We start from the raw sequence: 21,662 nt of genomic DNA, 5'->3' as shown, positions 1-21,662 counted from the left end.
GGGTTGCTAGAAGGCTTCAAAGTCGGTAATACTACTGTCTCACATCTTCTTTTTGCCGATGACACCCTGATTTTTTGCAATTCTATGCCCACTCAGTTACGCTATTTGCGGAGTTTTTTTTTGCTGTTCGAAGCTGCCTCCGGTTTGAAGGTTAATTTGGCTAAGTCGATGTTAATTCCTGTGGGGAATGTGAAGCAAGTGGATTCGTTAGCTAGTATCTTAGGGTGTGGGGTTGCCACTTTGCTAGTGAAGTACCTTGGTCTTCCGTTGGGAGCTTCTTTTAAGGCTAAGCATATTTGGAATGATGTTATAGAGAAGTTAGAACATCGGTTGGCCAGTTGGAAAAGGTTGTATTTGTCGAAGGGGGGAAGGGTCACCCTTATCAAGAGCACTCTTGCTAATTTGCCCACTTATTACTTGTCTTTATTCCCTATACCGGTGAGTGTTGCTAATCGCATTGAGAAGCTACAACACAATTTTTTATGGGGAGGTATAGGTGAAGAGTTCAAGTACCATTTGGTGAGGTGGTCGAAGGTTTGCACTCCGATCAAGGAGGGAGGATTGGGTATCAAAAATTTTTTGGTGTTCAATCGCGCTCTTCTAGGGAAATTGTTGTGGCGTTATGGGTCGGAGAGAGAGGCTTGGTGGAAAGTTGTGGTAGATTCGAAGTTTGGAAGTTTATGGGGAGGGTGGTGTTCTCTTGAGCCTGGAGGAGCGTATGGGGTGGGGTTATGGAAGAATATTTGGAAAGGGTGGGTTACTTTCAAAGGCTTTACGAGATTTGTGGTGGGGAATGGGACTAGGGTTAGCTTTTGGCATGATTGGTGGTGTGGAGATACGGCTCTCAAGACAGCTTTCCCGATTTTATTTAGTATTGCTTGTTCGAAGGATGCCTTAGTTGCAGATAATATGGAGGTGCTAGGTAGATCCATTCAGTGGAATGTGAGTTTTTATCGAGAGGCTCATGATTGGGAGGTGGATGTCTTTGCTTCTTTTTTCTAGGTGTTGCATGCAGCCAGAGTGAGACGAGGGCTTGAAGATAGATTATGGTGGAGCTCCTCAAAAAGAGGCATGTTCAAGGTCTAGTCACTGTTCATCTCCTTGGCGCGTACAGAAGGGAGGAGATTCCCCTGGAAGAGTGTGTGGCGGACACAAGCTCCTCCAAGGGCGACTTTCTTTGCATGGTTGGCGGCTTTGGGCAAAATTCTGACCTTAGATAACCTCAAGAAGCGACATGTGATTGTGGTGAACAGATGTTGTATGTGTAAAAGAAGTGAGATGATAGTGGATCATTTTCTTCTTCACTGCGAGGTAGATTCTGTTTTGTGGAGTGCTTTCTTTGGCCACTTTGGGTTGTCATGGGTGATGCCTAGAAGGGTTGTCGAGTTGCAAGCATGTTGGTGGTCCAAGGGGGGGGGGGGGGGGGGGGGGGAGTGCTGCGGTCTGGAAGATGGTGCCTACTTGTTTCTTTTGGTGTTTATGGAGAGAGAAATAATAGGTGCTTTGAGGATTTGGAGAGGTCCTCTGAGGACTTATTATCCTCTTATATTCATACGTTGTATCTTTGGACTGTAGTGTATATTTATCCGGTGTTGATTAGCTATGATGAGTTCCTTGTACGTTTTTCTCATCCTAGTTAGGTGATCCTTTGTATACTCCCAGTGTACTTTGGGGTTTCTTCGCTTTTAATAAAACTGACATACTTATCAAAAAAAAAAAAAAAAAAAAGAATCCGGAACAAGACTTGAACTAGCAAGTGGTCCAGAAATAGCTGGAGAATCCTCCAAAGAAAAAACCTGATTGGCGAAGATAGATGGTTTGCCGTGTAAATCCCAACAAAAATCCACCGAATGATTACTCCGACCACAATGAGTACATTTGCGAGGCTCACGACTACCAAGTCGACCACCACCGCCTTGAGACCGTGCCCAATAAATATAATTCTTTGCATTCAGCTTCATATGGGTCATAGGAGTGTTAACTAAGGATGTCGGGTTAGGGCCATAACCTCAATCAACAAAGAGGCCAAAAACTCCACCACAGAAATACAGCAAGTAACCTTAACAATCGAAAAACCCACTGCAACAATGCTGGAAAACGAGCAAAAACCTGCTCAAACTGTTAGATGAGCATATTAGGGTTAATATATTATATGGGGTATTTTGGTCTTTGTACTCAATGTTACATTATATATATATATATATATGAAGTATGAGAGGAGAAGGCTACGTGAAACAACAAAGCCTCTTCTTTCTTCTCTTTACATGCAAACCCTAAATCCCTCTAACATGGTATCAGAGCCATAACTATTGACTGCATCTGATTACTCTCTCACCCCGCTTCTTCCTCCCTTCTTTATTAATATATTTTTTTTTACCCAAATCCTAGTTTTATTCTACTGAGCGTGGAATTGTGAGACGTGGGCTTCATGCCCGCGAATAGTGATTGGGGATAGATGGTCGCCGGTGTGGTTTGTGGTGTATTTACAGTCTAGTCTGTGGTTGTTGGTGAAGTATATGGCTGCCGGCAGGTTACAGTGATGATCGGCAGAAACTAGGTCGTCGACTGAGTCTGTGGTGGTTTGCCGGCGTGTTTTGTGGTAGTCGCTTGGGTCTATCGCCGTGGTTTTTGGTATCACCGGTGAGGTCTGTCAGACACCGGCGTGTTTCCATGTATTTCCGGCGAGTTTCCGGCGAGCCTCCGGTAATTCTCCGGCGCAGGTCCCTGTTTGGTTTAGCTTCTGGTTTTGGTCTTTCTAGTGGGATTTCCGGCGTGGTCTGCCTGTCCCCGACGAGTTTCGACGGTCTCCGGCGAATCTCTGGCGAGTTTCTGGTTTTGGTTTTTTTTTTTTTTCATTCCTTGTAAGTGGTTGTAACAGTTACTATTATTTTTTTTTGTATTTCTGTGGAGTCTGGCTTCTTTGTTGTTGAGATTATGGCCTCTAAACTTGAAACTTCCTTCGTTAATGCTCCTATGACTCTTGTGAAGCTCAATGGAAAGAATTATATTTATTGGGCAAGGTCTGTTGAAGTTTTTCTCAAAGGCAAGGGCTTGTTTATTCACTTAACCTCGGGTATGCCTACAGAGTATCCTCCTAGCCTTTGGGAACAAGAAGATAATCAAATTATCTCTTATGTTGAATAGTATTGAGTCTCACATTGGATCTTCATGCATCTACTTGCCTAGTGCCAAGGACATCTGGATCTTGCACCTTCATTTTCCTCATGTGCTTTACAGTCGTCATCCTCAACTCTTCAGTGGCATTGTCGTCTTGGTCATCCTTCCCTTCCTACGTTGAAGCATCAAGTCCCGAGTCTTCGAAACAAGTTGTCCGTGTCTTGTGAAGCTTGTCAGCTTAGTAAGCACCGTCGTGTTTCTTTTCCGTCTAGAGTTGTTAGTCGTGTTTCACATCCTTTTGAGTTAGTTCATTCTGATGTATGGGGTCCAATGAATATTGCATCCAATAAATTTCATTATTTTGTGACCTTTGTGGATGATTTTTCCCGTATGACTTGACTATTTTTAATGAAAAATCGTTCAGAGTTATTTTCTGTTTTTCAGATTTTTCATAATATGATTAAGACTCAATTTACTAAGAAAATTCGTATTTTGTGTTCTGATAATGCCAAAGAATACACATCTAGTTCTTTTGCCTCTTATTTGTCTGATAAAGGCATTAGCCATCAAACATCATGTGCTCACACTCCACAACAAAATGGAGTGGCTGAACGCAAGAATCGTCATTTATTGGATGTTGCACGCTGTCTCTTATTTAATATGCATGTCCCCAAACATTTTTGGAGTGACGCTGTTCTTACTGCTTGTTACCTCATTAATCGAATGCCCTCCTCGGTCTTAGATTGTGCTTCTCCTCATTCTCTCTTATACTGTTCTTCACCCCCATTTGCTTTACCACTTAGGGTTTTTGGGTGTGTTTGTTATGTTCATAATTTGGGTCTTGGTTATGATAAACTTGATCCTCGTTCTACCAAATGTGTCTTTCTTGGTTATTCCACAACTCAGAAAGGTTATCGTTGTTATAGTCCTGTTCTTCGCCGCTACTTTATTAGCGCTGACGTCACCTTTGTTGAGTCTCTTTCCTATTTTCCTGTTGATGCGTCTTTCGGAGCGTCTACCCTTGAGCCTGATGTCGTGTCTGTTCCGCTGCTTGTTCCATATCTCTCTAAGTCTGTCATGTTGCCTCCACCTTCACCTGCTCATCTCTAGGTTTATACACGTCGGCCACGACCATCAGCTCCTGCACCTCCACCATCATCCTCCCCGTCTTCGGATCCGCTGGCACCTGCATTTGATTCCTTGCCCATTGCCCTACGGAAAGGTACACGTTCTTGCACTACTAAACATCCTATCAGTCAGTTTGTATCCACTAGTTCTTTATCTCCTTCCCATTCTTGCTTTATTTCCCATCTTTCAACTGTTTCCACCCCAAAGACAGTGCAGGATGCCTTATCTGACTTCGGTTGGAGGCAAGCTATGGAATTGGAAATGAAGGCCTTACATCAAAATGGAACGTGGGAACTTGTTTCATTACCCCCTGCTAAGAAGACTGTTGGTTGCAAATGGGTATACACGGTTAAGTTTAATCCTGATGGTTCTGTTGAACGGTTGAAAACTTGTTTGGTTGCTAAGGGTTATACACAGACATATGGTATTGATTATGATGAGACGTTTTCTCCAGTTGCCAAAATCTCTTCCGTTCGTATTCTTATTTCTTTGGCTGCTAATCTTAATTGGCCCTTATTTCAGTTGGATGTCAACAATGCCTTTTTACATGGGGATTTACATGAGGAAGTTTATATGGAGCAACCACCTGGGTTTGTTGCTCAGGGGGAGTATCGGAGTTGTGTTTGTAAGTTAAAAAAGGCTTTGTATGGTCTCAAGCAATCTCCACGGGCATGGTTTGGGAAGTTCCCTGAGGCCGTTATGGAGTTTGGTCTTCAGCGTTGTCAGACAGATCATTCAGTATTTCACTTGTATACAAATGCAGGCTACATTCTTCTTGTGGTATATGTGGATGACATTGTGATTACAGGTGATGATTCAGGAGGTATTGCTCGATTGAACTGTTTTTACAGCAAAAGTTTCATACTAAAGATTTGGGAAAACTCAGATATTTCTTGGGGATTGAAGTTGCTAGATCCCGAAAGGGTATCAATTTATCTCAAAGAAAATATGCACTTGATTTGTTAGAAGAGATAGGTCTCTTGGATGCTCGTCCTGTTGACACTCCAATGGATCCTAATCAGAAATTAGTAAAAGATGAAGGAGAATTATTTGAAGATCCTAGTAGGTATCGTCGTTTGGTTGGAAAGTTGAATTATCTCACTATTACTAGGCCAGACATTTCATATGCAGTTGGTGTTATTAGTCAATTCTTGGAGGCTCCTAGAGTTTTACATTGCGAAGCTGTTACTCGTATTATTCGATATTTGAAAGGAGCTCTTAGCCTTGGGATATTGTATAGACCGAATGGACACCTCCGGGTAGAAGGGTTTACTGATGCAGATTGGGCAGGTTCCCTCTCAGATAGGCGATCTACTACAGGGTATTGCACATTCTTGGGTGGTAATCTGGTGACTTGGAAAAGTAAGAAACAGACGGTGGTGGCACGGTTGAGTGCTGGGGCAGAATACAGGGCAATGTCTAATACTGCTAGTGAATTGACGTGGTTACAACATTTCCTACAGGAGATTGGATTCACCGCTCCTACTCCTATCCCGTTATTTTGTGACAATCAAGCTGCTATACATATTGCATCTAACTCTGTTTTTCATGAAAGAACTAAGCATATTGAGATCGATTGTCACTTTGTTCGAGATAAGATACTCAGCAGAGATATATCTACACCATTTGTGAAGTCTGGAGATCAACTAGCTGATATGTTTACAAAGTCCTTGTGTCGAAAGAAGTTAGAATTTATTTGTTCAAAGTTGGGCTTATATGATATTTATGCTCCAGCTTGAGGGGGAGTGTTAGATGAGCATATTAGGGTTAATATATTATATGGGGTATATTGGTCTTTGTACTCAATGTTACATTATATATATATATATATATATATATATATATATATATATATGAAGTATGAGAGGAGAAGGCTAAGTGAAACAACAAAGCCTCTTCTTTCTTCTCTTTACATGCAAACCCTAAATCCCTTTAACACAAACCAACGCCAATCAGTAAAATAATGAGAAAGAGGAGAACCAGTGGAAATACAGTTGAAAAACCAAACAGGAACCTTCGCTAGAGACTCGCCGGAGATAGAACAAACTCGCTGGAGACAGGCAGACCAGGCTGGAAATACTAAAAACAGAAGTTAAACCAGAGAGGAACCTTCGCCGGAGATAGGCAGAGCATGCCGGAACCAAAAATAGAGGCTACAGAAGCAATTGATGACCACAGAGCAAGGTTTCAACAACAACTCAACATTCCACCGAAGTAAAGTTTTCTCCGATGACCACTACAACCACTCCGATGACCACTGCAACTACCACATACAACGCCGACAACCACACCCATACACCTTGACTGAAAAAAAAATATATATATATATATATTTTTATTTAGGGAAAAACTCGCACCCAAACAGCCACGATACTACTGGTTACACCCCAACGGCTGACGATGACAAACTTGACGGCGGCGATGACGACGACATCACACCTCTAATGACGGTGATATCGTCGCCATCTACCCCCATTCATGGTCATGAAGTCCAATTTTCATACTGCCATGATCCGTAGAACAAATAGCAGGAAAAAAAAATGATGAAGAATAGAAGAAGGACTAGGGGAGCTGTCAGTATTCTCTTACTACCCCTCTCCTCTCAAACGACATATATTTAGGTATGGGTATTCTCTTAATTAAGAAATAGAGGTATGGGTATTCATCAATGTTAGGAAAGTGTATTAGGGTTAATATGTGATATGGGTATTTTGGTCTTTGTATTCTAAGTTGCAATATATATATATATGTCAGTATTCTCTTACTACCCCTTTCCTCTCAAATGACATGTATTTAGGTATTGGTATTCTCTTAATTAAGAAATATAGATATGGGTATTCATCAATGTTAGGAAAGTGTATTAGGGTTAATATGTTATATGTATATAAGTTGCAATATATATATATTGCAACTTAGAATACAAAGACCAAAATACCCATATAACATATTAACCCTAATACACTTTCCTAACATTAATGAATACCCATACTTATATTTCTTAATACCTTTTTTAACCTGGTTTGGGGGATTTTTTTAGAAGGGGGAAGACAACTGCCTGGTTGTGGGGGCCGCGGGGGGGATGGCGGTGGGGGGGTGGTGGTGTTGATCCTTCTTAAGACCTTGCGTAACAGCCCATTTCTATTGACCTATTGACACTCCTCCTTATGCTATCCATAATCTTAATTGACTCCCTCTATTAGGTTTTCCATCCATTTGGCTAGTAGAAAGACATTTTATGGGTTCTATTTCCTTGTCAGATATTCTTTCCCGTTGTAAAAAAATAAATAACCATTACATATTCAAACAATAATAAATAAATAAAGCACAACTGAATTTTAGCCAAAATGTTGATCCAAAACTTCCTGAGATGAAGATCCTTTCCACACAAATTGAAGGACACAAGCCTCTCCACAAAGGGCTTGGAGCTTTCGATCTAGTGCAGGTCCCACTTGGCCTTCTTGGCTATGCAAGGGACGCTCTTGAGCATGTGGAAGAGGCAATGCTCCTTTCCCGAGTAGTAGGTTTCAAGCAACATGTAGTATATCTCGGAATGGATGTTCTTGATGGCAATCTAGAAGTTGTAGAAGGCATGGGCCTCTACAATACGAGGTTCTCCAAAATTGTGCTGTCTGGAACAGCAAAAAAGGCACAGAGGGGTCATGAAGTGATTCTCGTTGTGGGTTAGGGTTTCCCAGCTACAGAGATTGTGGGAGGTCAACCTTCTCGACGGCCGAGAAGCACAACAATTAAACCTTGTAAATTCTGTTGTGCTTATTGGCAGGAAAGGATATCTGGCATGGCATTGGGACCTACAAAACTGATTTTCAGTAGTCAAATAAATGGAAAGCATAATGGAGGTGATCTTTTAGGAATAATGGGTAGTATAAGGGGTATTAGTTGCTTATTTGGAAGCTGAGGGGGTGTCGATAGAAATAGGCCTCACTTCAAGGGGTATTTGATACAATATACTAAATTTTATTTATTTGATGCCAATCCAAGTGTAGCTCAAATAGCACCTCTTCCCGAACAAGAATGGGATAAATGGCGAGGCTGTGAGTAGAAGACCCATGGATAACTTACCAATTACGTTTTTTTTTTTCACCAAGTATTTTACTGATATTATTGCTTGTGACTTTTCAAACAATAATTCTAGAATAAGTATGTTTGTCACCATATGTTATTACCTTGATCTCTTACTGATATAATAACCCTAATTTATGTACAAGTTGAGGGCCTTCTGCCTTTTAATGTTTTTTCAGCTGCGACTTCTACTTCGAACTAATTTTGCAGGGTTTTATGATTTTAAAGTAAAATTTTACTTGTTATTTGTGTTCAGGCAACGAGGCATGCGGAAATGGAAGCTATTGATGTTCTTCTTGAGGGCTGGCAAAGAAATGGACTTTCAAAGTTAGAAGTTGCTAAAAAAATTTCAAAGTGCTACCTTTATGTTACTTGTGAACCATGCATAATGTGTGCAGCTGCTTTATCAATTCTTGGTATGCTCTTATAATCTCTCTGCTCTATCAAAGCTAATTTATTTGATTTTTTAAGTTGCGTTCTGATACGCATTAACTTGTTTTCTCTTGTTCTCTCTATAGGTATAAAGGAAGTATTTTATGGCTGTGCAAACGATAAGTTTGGAGGTTGTGGATCAATATTGTCTTTGAACTTAGGTCGCTCTGAGCCATGTGAAAGGTTCATTGCTGAACTCAAGTCTTTGGTGATTGGTTCAATTTATTGTTTTATTACTTGGAAACTTGCTTTTTATTTTTCGGCTAAACTGTACTTTTGGACCCTAAAATTTTAAATAGTTTGAATTTTTCCCTATTTTTGTAATTTCAATTTAGTCCTTTCATTCATCAGATAGAGGGTCTAAATAGAGGGGTTGGTTTGCACGGCCACCCTCAACATGGTTGGCCACCAACCCCTCCTGTTTGGGGGTGGCTGCGTTACCACCCCTGGGTTGGAGTTGGCCACACAACCCACCCCTTGGTTGGGGGCGGCTGTGTGAATCCCCTTGCTTGGGGGTAGCTACACAATCTACCCTCTCTATTGGAGGTGGCTGTGCGAGATGGGGACCGCCACCCTGTCCACCTCCACAAGGGGTTTGCGTAGTCACCCCCAGCCAAGGGGTGGCTTGTGCGTTCACCTACAATCCAAGAGTGGCTTGTGTGGCCTCTCCAAATAGAGGGGTTGGCTTGCGCAGCCACCCCCACTGTTGAGGTGGCTGCGTGAGCCAACCCCTGTGTTTTGGGGTGGCTGCATTACCACCCTTGGGTTGGAGTTGGTCATACGAAACCCTTCCGTTGGGAGTGGCTATGTGAGTCACCCCTTTTCACTGGCGGCTTGAGCTCCCCATCTTTTTTTTTGGGCTTTATTTTATTTTTTTAATAAAATAATTTTTTTTTTTAACATTTTAATTTTTTAAAGTAATGAGTTAGCTCTTACACTTGTGAATTTAATAACCTGTTTTCTCAAAATATTCCTATAAGAAAGGTGTGAAAAGTTTCTAAGAAGTGTTTTATATTTTGAATTGTTTGTTAATGGTTTTGAGAAAGTGTGTTATGGCTTTTCAAAACATTATTTCCATTTCTTTCATTCCCCGCTGAAAATATCAATATCTTGTACACAACTTGTCATTGACTTCTGAAAACATTATTGCATACCTTGTATAGGTTTCTATTATTCCAACTTTTGTTGACTTTAGAGAACATTAATACGTGCCTTATATAGGTCTACATAATCAATCCGAACTAACCAGCTGCTGTGAATGACAGGGAAAGACCAAAACACCTATGATTGGAAAATATTAAAAAAATGAAAATCTGACTGAAATATTTAAGCTCCTCTAGCGTGTTCCAGTTGGGATTCTTAACAAAATGCTGTGTTTGCTTTCAAATCAGCTGTTCCTCTTCTCTTGTTGTATTTTCCCCACCTCCACAGCATATTATTTGCATCAATATGTATGACCTATTAGAAAGGCAAGCATTCACAACAGTATAACAGATGATTGTGGAATGGTCTTAGAAATGAGAGCTATGAAGGAGGTGGCATAGATAATTATTGAAAAGCTTTGATGTGGTAGATCAGGTCATCAGGGAAGTAGCTTCTCAATTTTCTTGAGATGAGCCTTTAGTTGTTTAGAGATGAATTAGAATAAAAAGTTATGGGGCAGTCTGGCTTATTAAGAAATTGTAGTTTTCTGTAATTTCTCTTTCCAAGGATTCAGATGAACCTGCTGGTCCCTCACTGTGTGGTTTAGGGGAAGTCTAGCTTCTTTCAGTGATGAATTGGTAGCTTTCAGTTCTTGTTTTCTTATCAATGGATATATACCTTAAATCCTTCAGAAGTCTTGGATCAGGCTGCCTTTTATCTTAAGAAAATCCCAACATACTTCATGTCTAGCCCGAACCCTCACATCATTATAACAAGCTTAACTGGAGTTAACTAATGATTGTTGACTCGTGAAGGAAAGATACCCAATGATGCTGGCATGATTGGCAAGCTGCACACTAAATCAGATAAATGCCGCAAAGAAGGAAGATGTAGACTTCAATGATGGATGGCCAAAATTGACAATTCCACTGATGCGGGTTATGCCATTGTGCAGAGCAATAGCACCCATTGAATAACGGCTGAGTACTCAGCTCTGGTAAGATTAGCTGGCACTAACATTGTAGCCTTGAGTCATGGTGGTGTTTGGTAAATGAGTTGGCCTTGACATTGTAGTTGATGTAGATTGATGTGAAAAAAAAGTAAGAATGTTTTATATAAAAAAGTAAAAAAGTGATATGGAAAAGTGAAAAAGTTTTGTTTTGTAGTGATTTTTTTTATTTGAATAATAATAAAAAGTGAATGATGTGATATAAAAAGTAAAAAAGTTAAAATGTTTTGATGTTAATTTTTTTAGGAAATGGTGATGAACAGTATCTAAGCCAACTCCAACCCCTTTACCAAACAAGGCCATATGAGTACATAACCTGGTTGCCATAACTCGCATGCAAATCATAACTAATATCAATAGTCTGGCGATCACCTTCACAAGAGGTACAGAGTCATGACCTTTACCACGATCTCGGCTGGCCTCATATATCCCTTATTCAGTTCAAATCCTCCCCCAACCAATCCACCAAAAAGAGAACTACTCGTGCAAAACTACCACTTGAAATCCTTTCATGGATATATAGTCATTTCACCTAGCAAGGAAGCGCGTCCAATACATATCTTACGTTTTCTGTTCAAATTAACAATCAGACTGGTGGAGGGGCATTGAAACAAATATATTCGAATTAGGGAGAGAATTACAGCGATTTAAAGATTGAAGAGGAAATTCCAGTTATTGTAGTTGGGGAAAGAGAGTTGTGGGGGTAGGTTTGGGGTGAAGAAGTGTAATTCACCCTCGCTTTTATCTATTGTTCAGAAACCTACTTATTCGGACTAGTTTAACCTATTTCATATCTCTACTTATTAAAACTTCTCTTATTCTTCCTCTTCATCTTCTGTCATTTAAAATCAAGTTTCTAGAGTTAGAAACCCATTTGGGAGCTCGATTTCAATAAGTGTGATTTTAAAAACTGCATTTTTTAAATTTTCATTTTTTAAAATCGCACAAGCGTTTGGTAAAACATGTTAAAATCACACAGAATTTTTTCACGATTTTAAAATTTGCGTTTTTAAAATTGCAATCCCAAACACTCCAAAATTGCGATTTAGTTTAAAAACGCATATTATTTCTTTAAAAATGCACTCCCAAACGGGCTCTTAATTTCATTATGAGCTTGTCGTCTTCTTTGAATTGTTAGAAAGGGAATTTTAGAAGGCATAAAACAGTATTAATTCGGAATGCTATCCTTTTGTCCTAATGTGGTGTATTTGGTTTGGGTGGAATTGCCGCACATTTGAAGGAGTGGATTTTGATGTCATAACATTAGGGTCCCGTATCCTCGTTCCTGATCTGATTGATGGTGTCTTTCACATGTTTCTTTGTCACCTTTATTGGGTTTTCTAAATCTTTCATTTTTTTCTTAGATATCATGCTTATTCAGGGACTTCTCTTGTATGTTGATCATGTTACTTCTCAGAGAGAGAGAGAGTTTCTTAGATATCATGCTTATTCAGGGACTTCTCTTGTATGTTGACCATGTTACTTCTCACAGAGAGAGAGAGAGAGAGAGAGAGAGAGAGAGAGTCTGCACCACTAGAACACCGCAAACAGGGTATGTTAAGAGAGAGAGGCAACTCCACTAGAACACCGCAAACAGGATATGTTGACCATGTTACTTCTCCACGAGAGAGAGAGAGAGAGAGAGAGAGAGAGATTCTGCACCATTGATGTTATGTATCCTTGGAAGGAAAAGCAAGGGTCTGCACCACTAGAACACTGCAAACAGGGTATGTTAAGAGAGAGAGAGAGAGAGAGAGAGGGAGTCTGCACCACTAGAACACCGCAAACAGGGTATGTTAAGAGAGAGGCAACTCCCACTAGAACACCGCAAACAGGATATGTTGACCATGTTACTTCTCCACGAGAGAGAGAGAGAGAGAGAGAGAGAGAGAGATTCTGCACCATTGATGTTATGTATCCTTGGAAGGAAAAGCAAGGCAACTCCCACTAGAACACCACAAACAGGATATGACTTTATTGATTGGGGTAAATGAGTCTGGGAGGACATGAGCCACAACTCAATCCGGTTAAATGAATACTGATTGAACTACGAGGCATTTTTTAGAAGCTGGAATCGTCAAGGATTTGTTGTAGATGTTCTGTAGTAAATGATAAAAGTCTGATCGACCCTATTTATTACATAAAAGAGGGTGCTGAATATTTCTGGGGAAACAACATTGATTTGTTGGAAATGGATTTAAGTTTTCATTTAGTCTTTAATGATGGAAATACGTCCCATTTCATCTATTATCCTTTGTTCTTTTCTCAGAAGTATATATCCTTACTAAGTAATTTGCTTGTTTTTATCTACAACTCTTTGTCACCGACCAACAGTTGCAACCACTTTCTTTAGGGGTTCTATGCTTTCAGAGTGTTTATCTCAAACAAAGAAATCTACAATTTTCTGCTTGACTCATGTAGAAACCCGAGAATGTTATGATTGGATATTAGACTTGGAGTCTGATCCCCAATGTAGGAAGCTAAAGAGTGTTTTGGATAACTTAAATTATTTATTTTTGGATGCATATTCTGTGACTAATTAATACATGATGCAATTCATATGAATGGGCTGTCTATAACTTCATTTTTATTGGTAGCGGTGCTGTTCCACAAGGCAAAGGTTTCAAATGTAATGGAGGAATAATGGCATCAGAAGCAGTCTCTCTTCTGCGAACCTTCTATGAACAAGGGAACCCAAATGGTATTTAACTTCATCCTATTTAGACTCTGTTTGACTGCATTTGGGGAAGTGATAATTCTTGTTTTGAAAGCATTTGATTACACACACAAAAGAAATAAGTCACATTTGAAAATCTGTTTGATAATTACTTATTGACTCACACATCCTTCCCAAGACTATAAATTATTACTCATACAAAATTTCTTTGCTAACCATGACATTTGAAACCAGTAACACATTCGATCTTTCTAAATTTGAAAGCTGTTCAACTAAAAATCTTAAGCTATTAGCAAGTAAGCCAATAATGTTTGTTAAAGAAACAAACAGTAAGCATGCCTGTGCACCAAATGTCAGCCCTGCACAGTACAGCAAAAGAAATCACCAAATTAAAGGGCTTCTCAAGATTAAACCAAGGCTCTAATACCATGTTAGATACCTTCCAATTTAAAAGCTCAAGTTATAAGAAGTCGATCAATTGTGTATATCAAGCAAACAGACATATTACACTAATGACCCCGGCATAAATGTATGCTTTTCATGTCATAGAATTACTGCATAGTACTATGTCCAAAAGTAGATAATGAACCATAAGCCCAACCGGAAACGAAAGAACGGTTCAATTCTATAACCCAATCCTGACTAGAGTTATATGTAATAATTATTGCTGGAAGATGTCAATGAATAAGCTGATATTGCAGTATCAACATGAATCTTAAGTGATGGTTGGATGTCTAGTAGTCAGTATAACTTAATCAAGTTATACATATAATGATTTTGTTTTGTTTCAGCTCCAAAGCCTCACAGACCTCTAGCTCACCAGGCAACGCGCTGAATATGCACAAATGCAGGTCGGTTCTTACCAGCTAATTATATTGGATTGGTGAGCTTGAGTGCACACCCATAATTTCTGACAGAAAGTATTTTGAGTTCTACATGTGTATCTTCAAACATTCTTTGAGGTTTTCTTCCAGGACATTATGCTAAGTGCTGTTGTAGATTGTAGTACCCTTTTAAATTGAGTAATATTATTAAGTAAATTGCTATACAACTGATTGGGATAACATGGTAGTGAAAATTAGCCCTTATTATTATTTTTTTTTTACAACTGCTGATCTAATGGATAATCTGATCCGTTGATTATCACTGCAACATCATCAAGTTGTATGCTAGTCGTATAACAATTTACTAAATATCTTTACTCTTTAGAGTTATTTTGGACTTCGGCAATTCTACGAGGTGTTGATATTAATTAATGTACTCCAAAGACTGTACTCCAAACACGTGCCCTTGGTTTTAAGTCTTTACGGACTTATCAAGAGTATAAATATTAGGATTTCTATGATGTATAATTTTAAGTTCTTGGATGTGTGAAAATGCGGAAATGTTTTTAACTCAAAGTGCTCTCTATTCTCTAATCGTGAATATTCAGTCGTCATGAGTGATATTAAACTTTATTGAAGAGACATCCTTACTTGCCCCAACTATGCTGACGTGTAGGGTATCATCTGACCATGACTAATATTGACTATGTTGACACCATGGTAATGGAAACACATTCTTGCTTGATTTGTGACAATGCTTACGTCACGGGTCTTGTGACTATGTTGATGTCAAGTGTGGCACAACCACGACAATGTTGGCGTTGTGGAGGGTGCACAAGCCTGAATATACTAACGTCAATGGTGAGTATAATCATGAATATTGTGCAAAATACCACAATTATGGTAAATAAAACAAGACAATCATACACAATGATACCAAGATTCACGTGGTTCTCTCAGTGTGCAGTACGTCCACAGGTAAAGGCGATTACGAAGAAATTTACCATCAAAGATAGAGGACAAAAATGTGGAGAAAACCACTTAGAAGTTAGAACCCAAAGTCCTAATACACTTAAAATCGCATTATCACACAATAGAGATTATTTCACAAAAACAGTAAAGACAATAATACAAACTACTCTTTTGTTGGAAATAAGTGGCGACTGGTCTCTCTCTTTTTTTTTTTTTCTTTAATTGTTGCATGCATGACTCCCTCAGTTTATTTATTTATTTATTTTTTTCTCTTGCTTCGATTCAACAAAGCCAGGAAGAATACTTGTGCTTCTTTTCCTCTATTCTTTTACGCGGCTAAAAGACTATATAAGTAGCAAGGTGAGCAGTGCTTCTTCTACTATGTATCAAAAGGACCGAAACAAGCTTTTTTATAAAGCCTACAAATCAGTGCTAAGGCTTTCGCCTAATTCAAGTTGGTTATGAACACTAAAATCCAATAGAAGAATAAAAGACAGCGGGGCCACTTGATTTGATGGGTGATAAGTCACACTAAGTCAACAAATCTCCACCTTAACTTAAAATTCATCAAGTCTAACAATATGAATCTTCTTTTGATGTATTTGCCAAAGCCCTTAAGGGCAATAACAATCCACAAATACCACTCTAGTTCAAGCATGTCTTGAACTAGAGCATAGGACCTGGTTTAGACATAACATCATGCTTTCTATCAGTTTCATTGGCCGCAAAGCTTTTTCAGCTAACTCTTTTATCTTGTAGACCCATTTGCACCCTTTAGTCATTTTTCCCTTAGGCAATTTTACTGACTTCCATGTTTTGCTTTTCTGTGGTAACTCCACATCTTTTGACATAACTATTATGAATAGACGATAGATCTCCACTACTAGCTACTAAAGCAAAAGAAACCATATTCTCAAATTTATACATTTTCGATGCTTTTAATCACGTTTCTCTCTCTCTTGCAAAAAAATTAGGCTCTTTTTGGGGTTATGAGTCTTTTGAAACATGTTCATCATCACATACACCCATTGATGAATGTTGGTCATCAAGCTCCACTTCCACAATTGGTTTCCTACACACATAGTACTTGCAAAAATCTAATTTACATGACTTCTCATACCTTTTAACATATTCCTCTTGTGAAGCTCAAATATATTGTGCATGCCTAAATGGCAAAGCTGCATATGCAACAAAACTATATTATCGCTATCTAGTTCTAGCTGAAATGGACATTGTAACTCCACCTGCAACTGTATTCCTGAGTAACTTATACAAATTGTCAATTTTCTTACCCTTCATTACAACCAAAGCACCTTTAGTTATTTTTAGGGAAAAATATAAAAAAGCCCCCCAAACTACCAGCCGTTTTCAATTTAGCCCTCTAATGTTTCAAAAGTGATAAAGTAGCCCCCCAAACTACCAAACTATTGCATTTTGGCCACTCAGTTAGTCAAAATCGTCAGTTTGGACGAAAACTGCAAAACGACGTCATTTTGTTATGGGTAAGTTACTACAATGCCCTCTTATGAAAAAATTTTTTTTTGGGAAAAATATAAAAAAGCCTCCAAAACTACCAGCCATTTTCATTTTAGTCTCCTAATGTTCAGAAAGTGATAAAGTAGCCCCCCAACAAAACAACGTCGTTTTGAATTTCCATCCAAACTGACGGTTTTGACTAACTGAGTGGCCAAAATGTAATAGTTTGGTAGTTTGTGGGGCTGCTTTATCACTTTTGAAACATTAGGGGGCTAAATCGAAAACGGCTGGTAGTTTAGGAGGCTTTTTTATATTTTTCCCTTATTTTTATTATTCAATCTTTGGTTGAATAACCATAACCCAAAGAATCCAACATGCCTAAGGATATCATATTTGTCTTAAGCTCTAGAATGTATCTAACATTAGTAAGTATCTTTACAAACCCATCAAACATCTTGACTTTTATGGTACCTATTCCACTGCCTATTTAGACTCATATGATATGAACAAGCAGAATCCAAAATCCAAGAATCAATAAGGGAATATGTACCTCAGGAAACTGAAAGAAGATTTGCACTAACCTCATTGTCGTCGGACTCATCATTGGCCATACTGATTGAATCTGTGAAACTTTTATGATTCTTTTTATCTTCAAAGTCTTGTTTCAACACTTGGCAAAATCTTTTATAATGCAATTTATTGTGACAATAATAACATTCCACATCTTTTGCATCTGACCGAGGTTCTTCACCCTGTGCCGATCATGACTTAGACCAAGATTGCTTACCTTTGTCATTCTTCCACTTACGGCTTATCTCTTCCGCGCTTTGGCTCAAACTTAGATACAAGCCTATCAACCTGATCATTGATAGGTTTTCTTCGTGTTTCATGTGACAAGGGAGATTCGGTCACCTCTTCAAATGCTAGAGTTTCTTTTCTATACAACAATGTCATAACCAGTTGATAATACGAAGAGGGAAACAATGCCGCCAAAAGTAACGCCTTATCTTCTTCTTTAATCTTCAATCCAAAGTTCAACAACTGTTGAAATTATTGAGGTGCTCTAGCAAATATGTATTTCCCTCCATCTCTAAACCATATGGTTATTTATTCACGTACAACTTATCTTCAAAGTCTTTGCCATATATATACTTTTTAATTTATGTCGAATTGACTATGTTTTTTCTTCATCAATCACGTTGTGAATGACTTCATTTGAAAAATTAAAACGGATTACGCTAGTAGCCTTCGCATCCATCTCTTCCCATTCATCATCGTCCATCTTTTTGGGTTTCGTCGCCTTTCCCAATAACACCTTGTAGACTCCTTGCTGAATTAGAAGGCTACTAGCGCAATCCGTTTTATTTTTTCAAATGAAGTCATTCACAATGTGATTGATGAAGAAAAAACATAGTCAGTTTGACATAAATTAAAAATTAATCCTTCATCATTCTCTACCAAAAAGAGAAATTGTTCTTCCCATTGAACTTCTCCACTTCATATTTGGTGCTCGCCAGATTTACTATAATTGCCAACATGAATATCGAACCTTAGCTCTAACACCACTTGTTGTGCAAACAACCGCAACTATGGTAAATAAGATAAGACAATCACACATAATAACACTAAGATTTACATGGTTTCCTCAATGTGAGGTATGTTCATAGGTAAAGACAATTACGAAGAAACTCACTATCAAAGATAGAAAACAAAAATGTACAAAGAAAATCTCTCAAAACCCAAAGCCTTAATACACCCAAACCTTACTATCACACAATAGAGATTATTCTCCAAAGTAAGAAAACAAAATAGAAGAGACAATAATAGAAAATTCTCTTTTATTGGGTATAAGTGGCGGTTGGTCCATTTTTTTTTTTTTTTTTTAATTTAACTTTGCATGCATGGGTACTTCAACTTTCTCTCTTGTTTTGTGGTGTTTCTTTTCTTATTTTCTTTTACAATGCTAAAAAGATAGAAATGTCAGGGTTTTAGGCTTAAAAATCCTAGATGGGTCCCTTTCCCAACAATTTCCACTAATTTAGTAGCTCTCCTAGTTTGAATTCCATAGGCAAATTTGTTTTGCCAATGGTTTTTGCCATTGGTGCAGTATGGGATGCATTCCTCCGATTCTGGTAGTAATTAGGAGAAAATCCACTTTACCCCTCGAAGTTTCAGGCGTTTTTCAATTTGAACCCAAAAGTTTAAAATTGGCAATGTACCCCCTCAATGTTTCAAAAAATTTCAATTTAAACATTCCGTTAATAATTTCCGTTAAATTGGACGAATTTTTTTTTTAAAAAGCCTGAGGGTAATAATGTAATTTTAGAGATTTCCGTCCAATTTGACGGAAATTAGTAACAGAAGCTTTAAATTGAAATTTTCTGAAACATTAGGAGGGTACATTGCCAATTTTTAAACTTTGGGGTTCAAATTGAAAAACTCCTGAAACTTCAGGGGGTGAAGTGGATTTTTCCCTAGTAATTAAGTATTGGTTTTCAAAATTCAGTGATTGGTGAAAGTATTCCAATTAGACGTTCCTTAACTAGTTTGTGGAAGGAATATAGTTGTCTTGCACTTTTTCCTCTTTTGGGTGGGGCTAATTTATTTTGTGCTATTTTTCTTCATGGTAGTTGACTTGAAGTTTGGTGTTGCTTTGACTGAGGCTTTGATTAAGGTAGTGAGTTTCAAATGTTGAAGATATTGATTTATTTATTGAACCATTCAATGCGTAAACTATGGGATGTGTTGATTTGTTTGTTGGTTTATGATACGAATATTGTAAATGTGGGGCCTTTAACCATGTGCCTGATTACTTGCCTCGATTTCTTGTGTTCTTGGAAAAAAATTGTTGTGCCAAATATTATCTAATTTAATAGATAATAATTGGTACGTTTTAACTCGCTAGTACACAAGATCAAAATAATAGTATAGGGTGCAAGTACAAGATCATTCCCACAGGAATTGTTGATTTTGCTTAGAATTTATTTTCTAAATTAAAACATCAACTTTGTCATGATATTGATATTATGAAAAAGAAATAAAGATAAATGAAAAAGTAAGGCTTCGACATCTACCACTAATCATGCTCAATAATATAAAAATATGCCAATGTTCCAATCATATTATGAATACTTAATGTTTGCCAACATATGGGCATGAGTGTCTACTCCTTAAGCTATTGATCTCCTTAAGCTATTGATCTCCTTAAGCAACGAATTAGGCATGAGTGTCTACTTTAATTCTTTTCTTTCTTAAAGGATCTAGCATGGGTGTTTACTAAATTGTTCTTTAAGAAAGCATAAATCTGTAAAAATTGACAAACACATGGAAACTAGGGTGTATACTCCAGGTTTTTCATGTTGATTAACCCAAGAACCTGTGAGGAGATTCTTTTGTTACTCTATTAAACCTAGGACTCAATCATCCAAATTGACTTAAATAACTAATCCATACCACATGCATATGTTGATCAGACACATTCGTATGAGTAATTCAATAAAACATGAATTAATCAAGTTAAGCATCACGATATGATTATCACAAAGGTGCCAATATTGAAATATTAGAGAAACATAATTAGGGCTTCAATCTAGTCCTACTAAAGTATTTAGTTAAACATAATTAAAATAAAGGGAAAAAAAGAATCGAAAACCGTTTCTAGAAGTAGCCTCCAAATTCTCCTCTCCAAGCAAGCATATAAAAATTTGTCTATTGAATGGTGTCTTGAGTTGTGAGGCTTAGAGGTCTATTTATAGGGCTTAGGAGAGTCCTAGAAGCCCTAGTAACCTAGGAAATTCGGAGGTCTAGGTCCAATTACAACTAGGACTTGGAAATCCAAGTTTGAGAAGGAAAATGAGTCTTGCCGCATGTCTTAATATTCTCCAGCGCCCGAGTGCGCTCAATCGCACACCTGCGATCGATCCTGGTGATGGACGCTGGAGTGCAGATGTGTTCGAGCCTAGGTGTAGTGCGCTCGAGCGCACTGCCTTTGGGTGCTTCCTCTTGATCCAAAACTCCTAGCTTTTTCCCAATTTTTTCCTTTAAACCTGAGACTTCCAAAAATGCTTCATTTTTTTTTTTTTTCAAAAAACCTATAAAACACAGAAAACATAAAAAGGAAATAAAATAGCACAAAATAACAAAACTAAAAAAATTAACAAATGTAAATTAAGGGGCACTTATTACACCTCCAACTTACATATTGCTAGTCGCTTAGCAATACTAAACTAAAATCAAAATGAAAAACAAAAATAAAAAGATAAATCCATCTTTCGTGGGATGTACGATTACATTTAGCGTATGTAACAAGCCTTTTAAACCCCTAGGGACTTCCTAGAGGACGAGTGAAGTTTCGTGAGGGTTTTCCAGGAATGTTACCTACACCATTATGCAAACTTCATGCTATCCAAAATTGAAATGTCACTCAAAACCATGATTTTCATTCATTGGCAAGCTTAAAAAAATAAACTTCCATCTTCTCAATGAATTGAAATTTTAAAGTTGAATTACTTACAAAAGACATGCTATCACAAGTTCGAAACAGTGTAAAGTGAACTAGCACATAAATATGAAGCTTCCAATTATTTCCAATATACAATATCTCAATATCTCAAAGTTCACTGAAATTCCCATCAGAATGAGTAACTATGGCATTTTTTTTTTCTTCTTTTTCTTTTTGGTCAGGTTGTGCAATGTTTAGTTCTCTTAAGCTTTCTAATTGACTCATGTAGCGAGTGTTAAGTCAATGACTCCCAAACCATGTGGTTTTAGGGCATTAGGTGTGGAGACACCCCTAAGGACTTAC

General features: G+C 38.1%; 1 protein-coding gene across 3 annotated transcripts in view; it reads left to right on the top strand.

Annotated features, from left to right (window-relative positions):
• EMB2191 (Cytidine/deoxycytidylate deaminase family protein) overlaps positions 1-14,838 on the top strand; it is a 33,835-nt gene extending 18,997 nt beyond the window's left edge. For 2 of the 3 annotated variants that reach the window (XM_059603976.2, XM_059603974.2), the window contains exons 5-8: positions 8,582-8,741; positions 8,844-8,940; positions 13,507-13,610; positions 14,378-14,838. In XM_059603976.2, coding sequence (XP_059459959.1) covers positions 8,582-8,741; positions 8,844-8,940; positions 13,507-13,610; positions 14,378-14,421 — 405 coding nt within the window. In that variant the 3' untranslated portion in view covers positions 14,422-14,838. Of the gene's footprint in view, positions 1-8,581; positions 8,742-8,843; positions 8,941-10,715; positions 10,898-13,506; positions 13,611-14,377 lie in introns of those variants that run through there. The other variant, XR_015909099.1, reaches the window with a different exon arrangement.
• The last annotated feature ends 6,824 nt before the right edge of the window (positions 14,839-21,662 follow it).

The sequence above is a fragment of the Corylus avellana genome, chromosome 9, assembly GCF_965113065.1.
Source record: "Corylus avellana chromosome 9, dhCorAvel1.hap1.2, whole genome shotgun sequence".
Classification (NCBI taxonomy): Eukaryota; Viridiplantae; Streptophyta; class Magnoliopsida; order Fagales; family Betulaceae; genus Corylus; species Corylus avellana.
The sequence above is the reverse complement of the archived record's forward strand: the minus strand, read 5'-3'. Positions and strand labels throughout refer to the sequence as shown.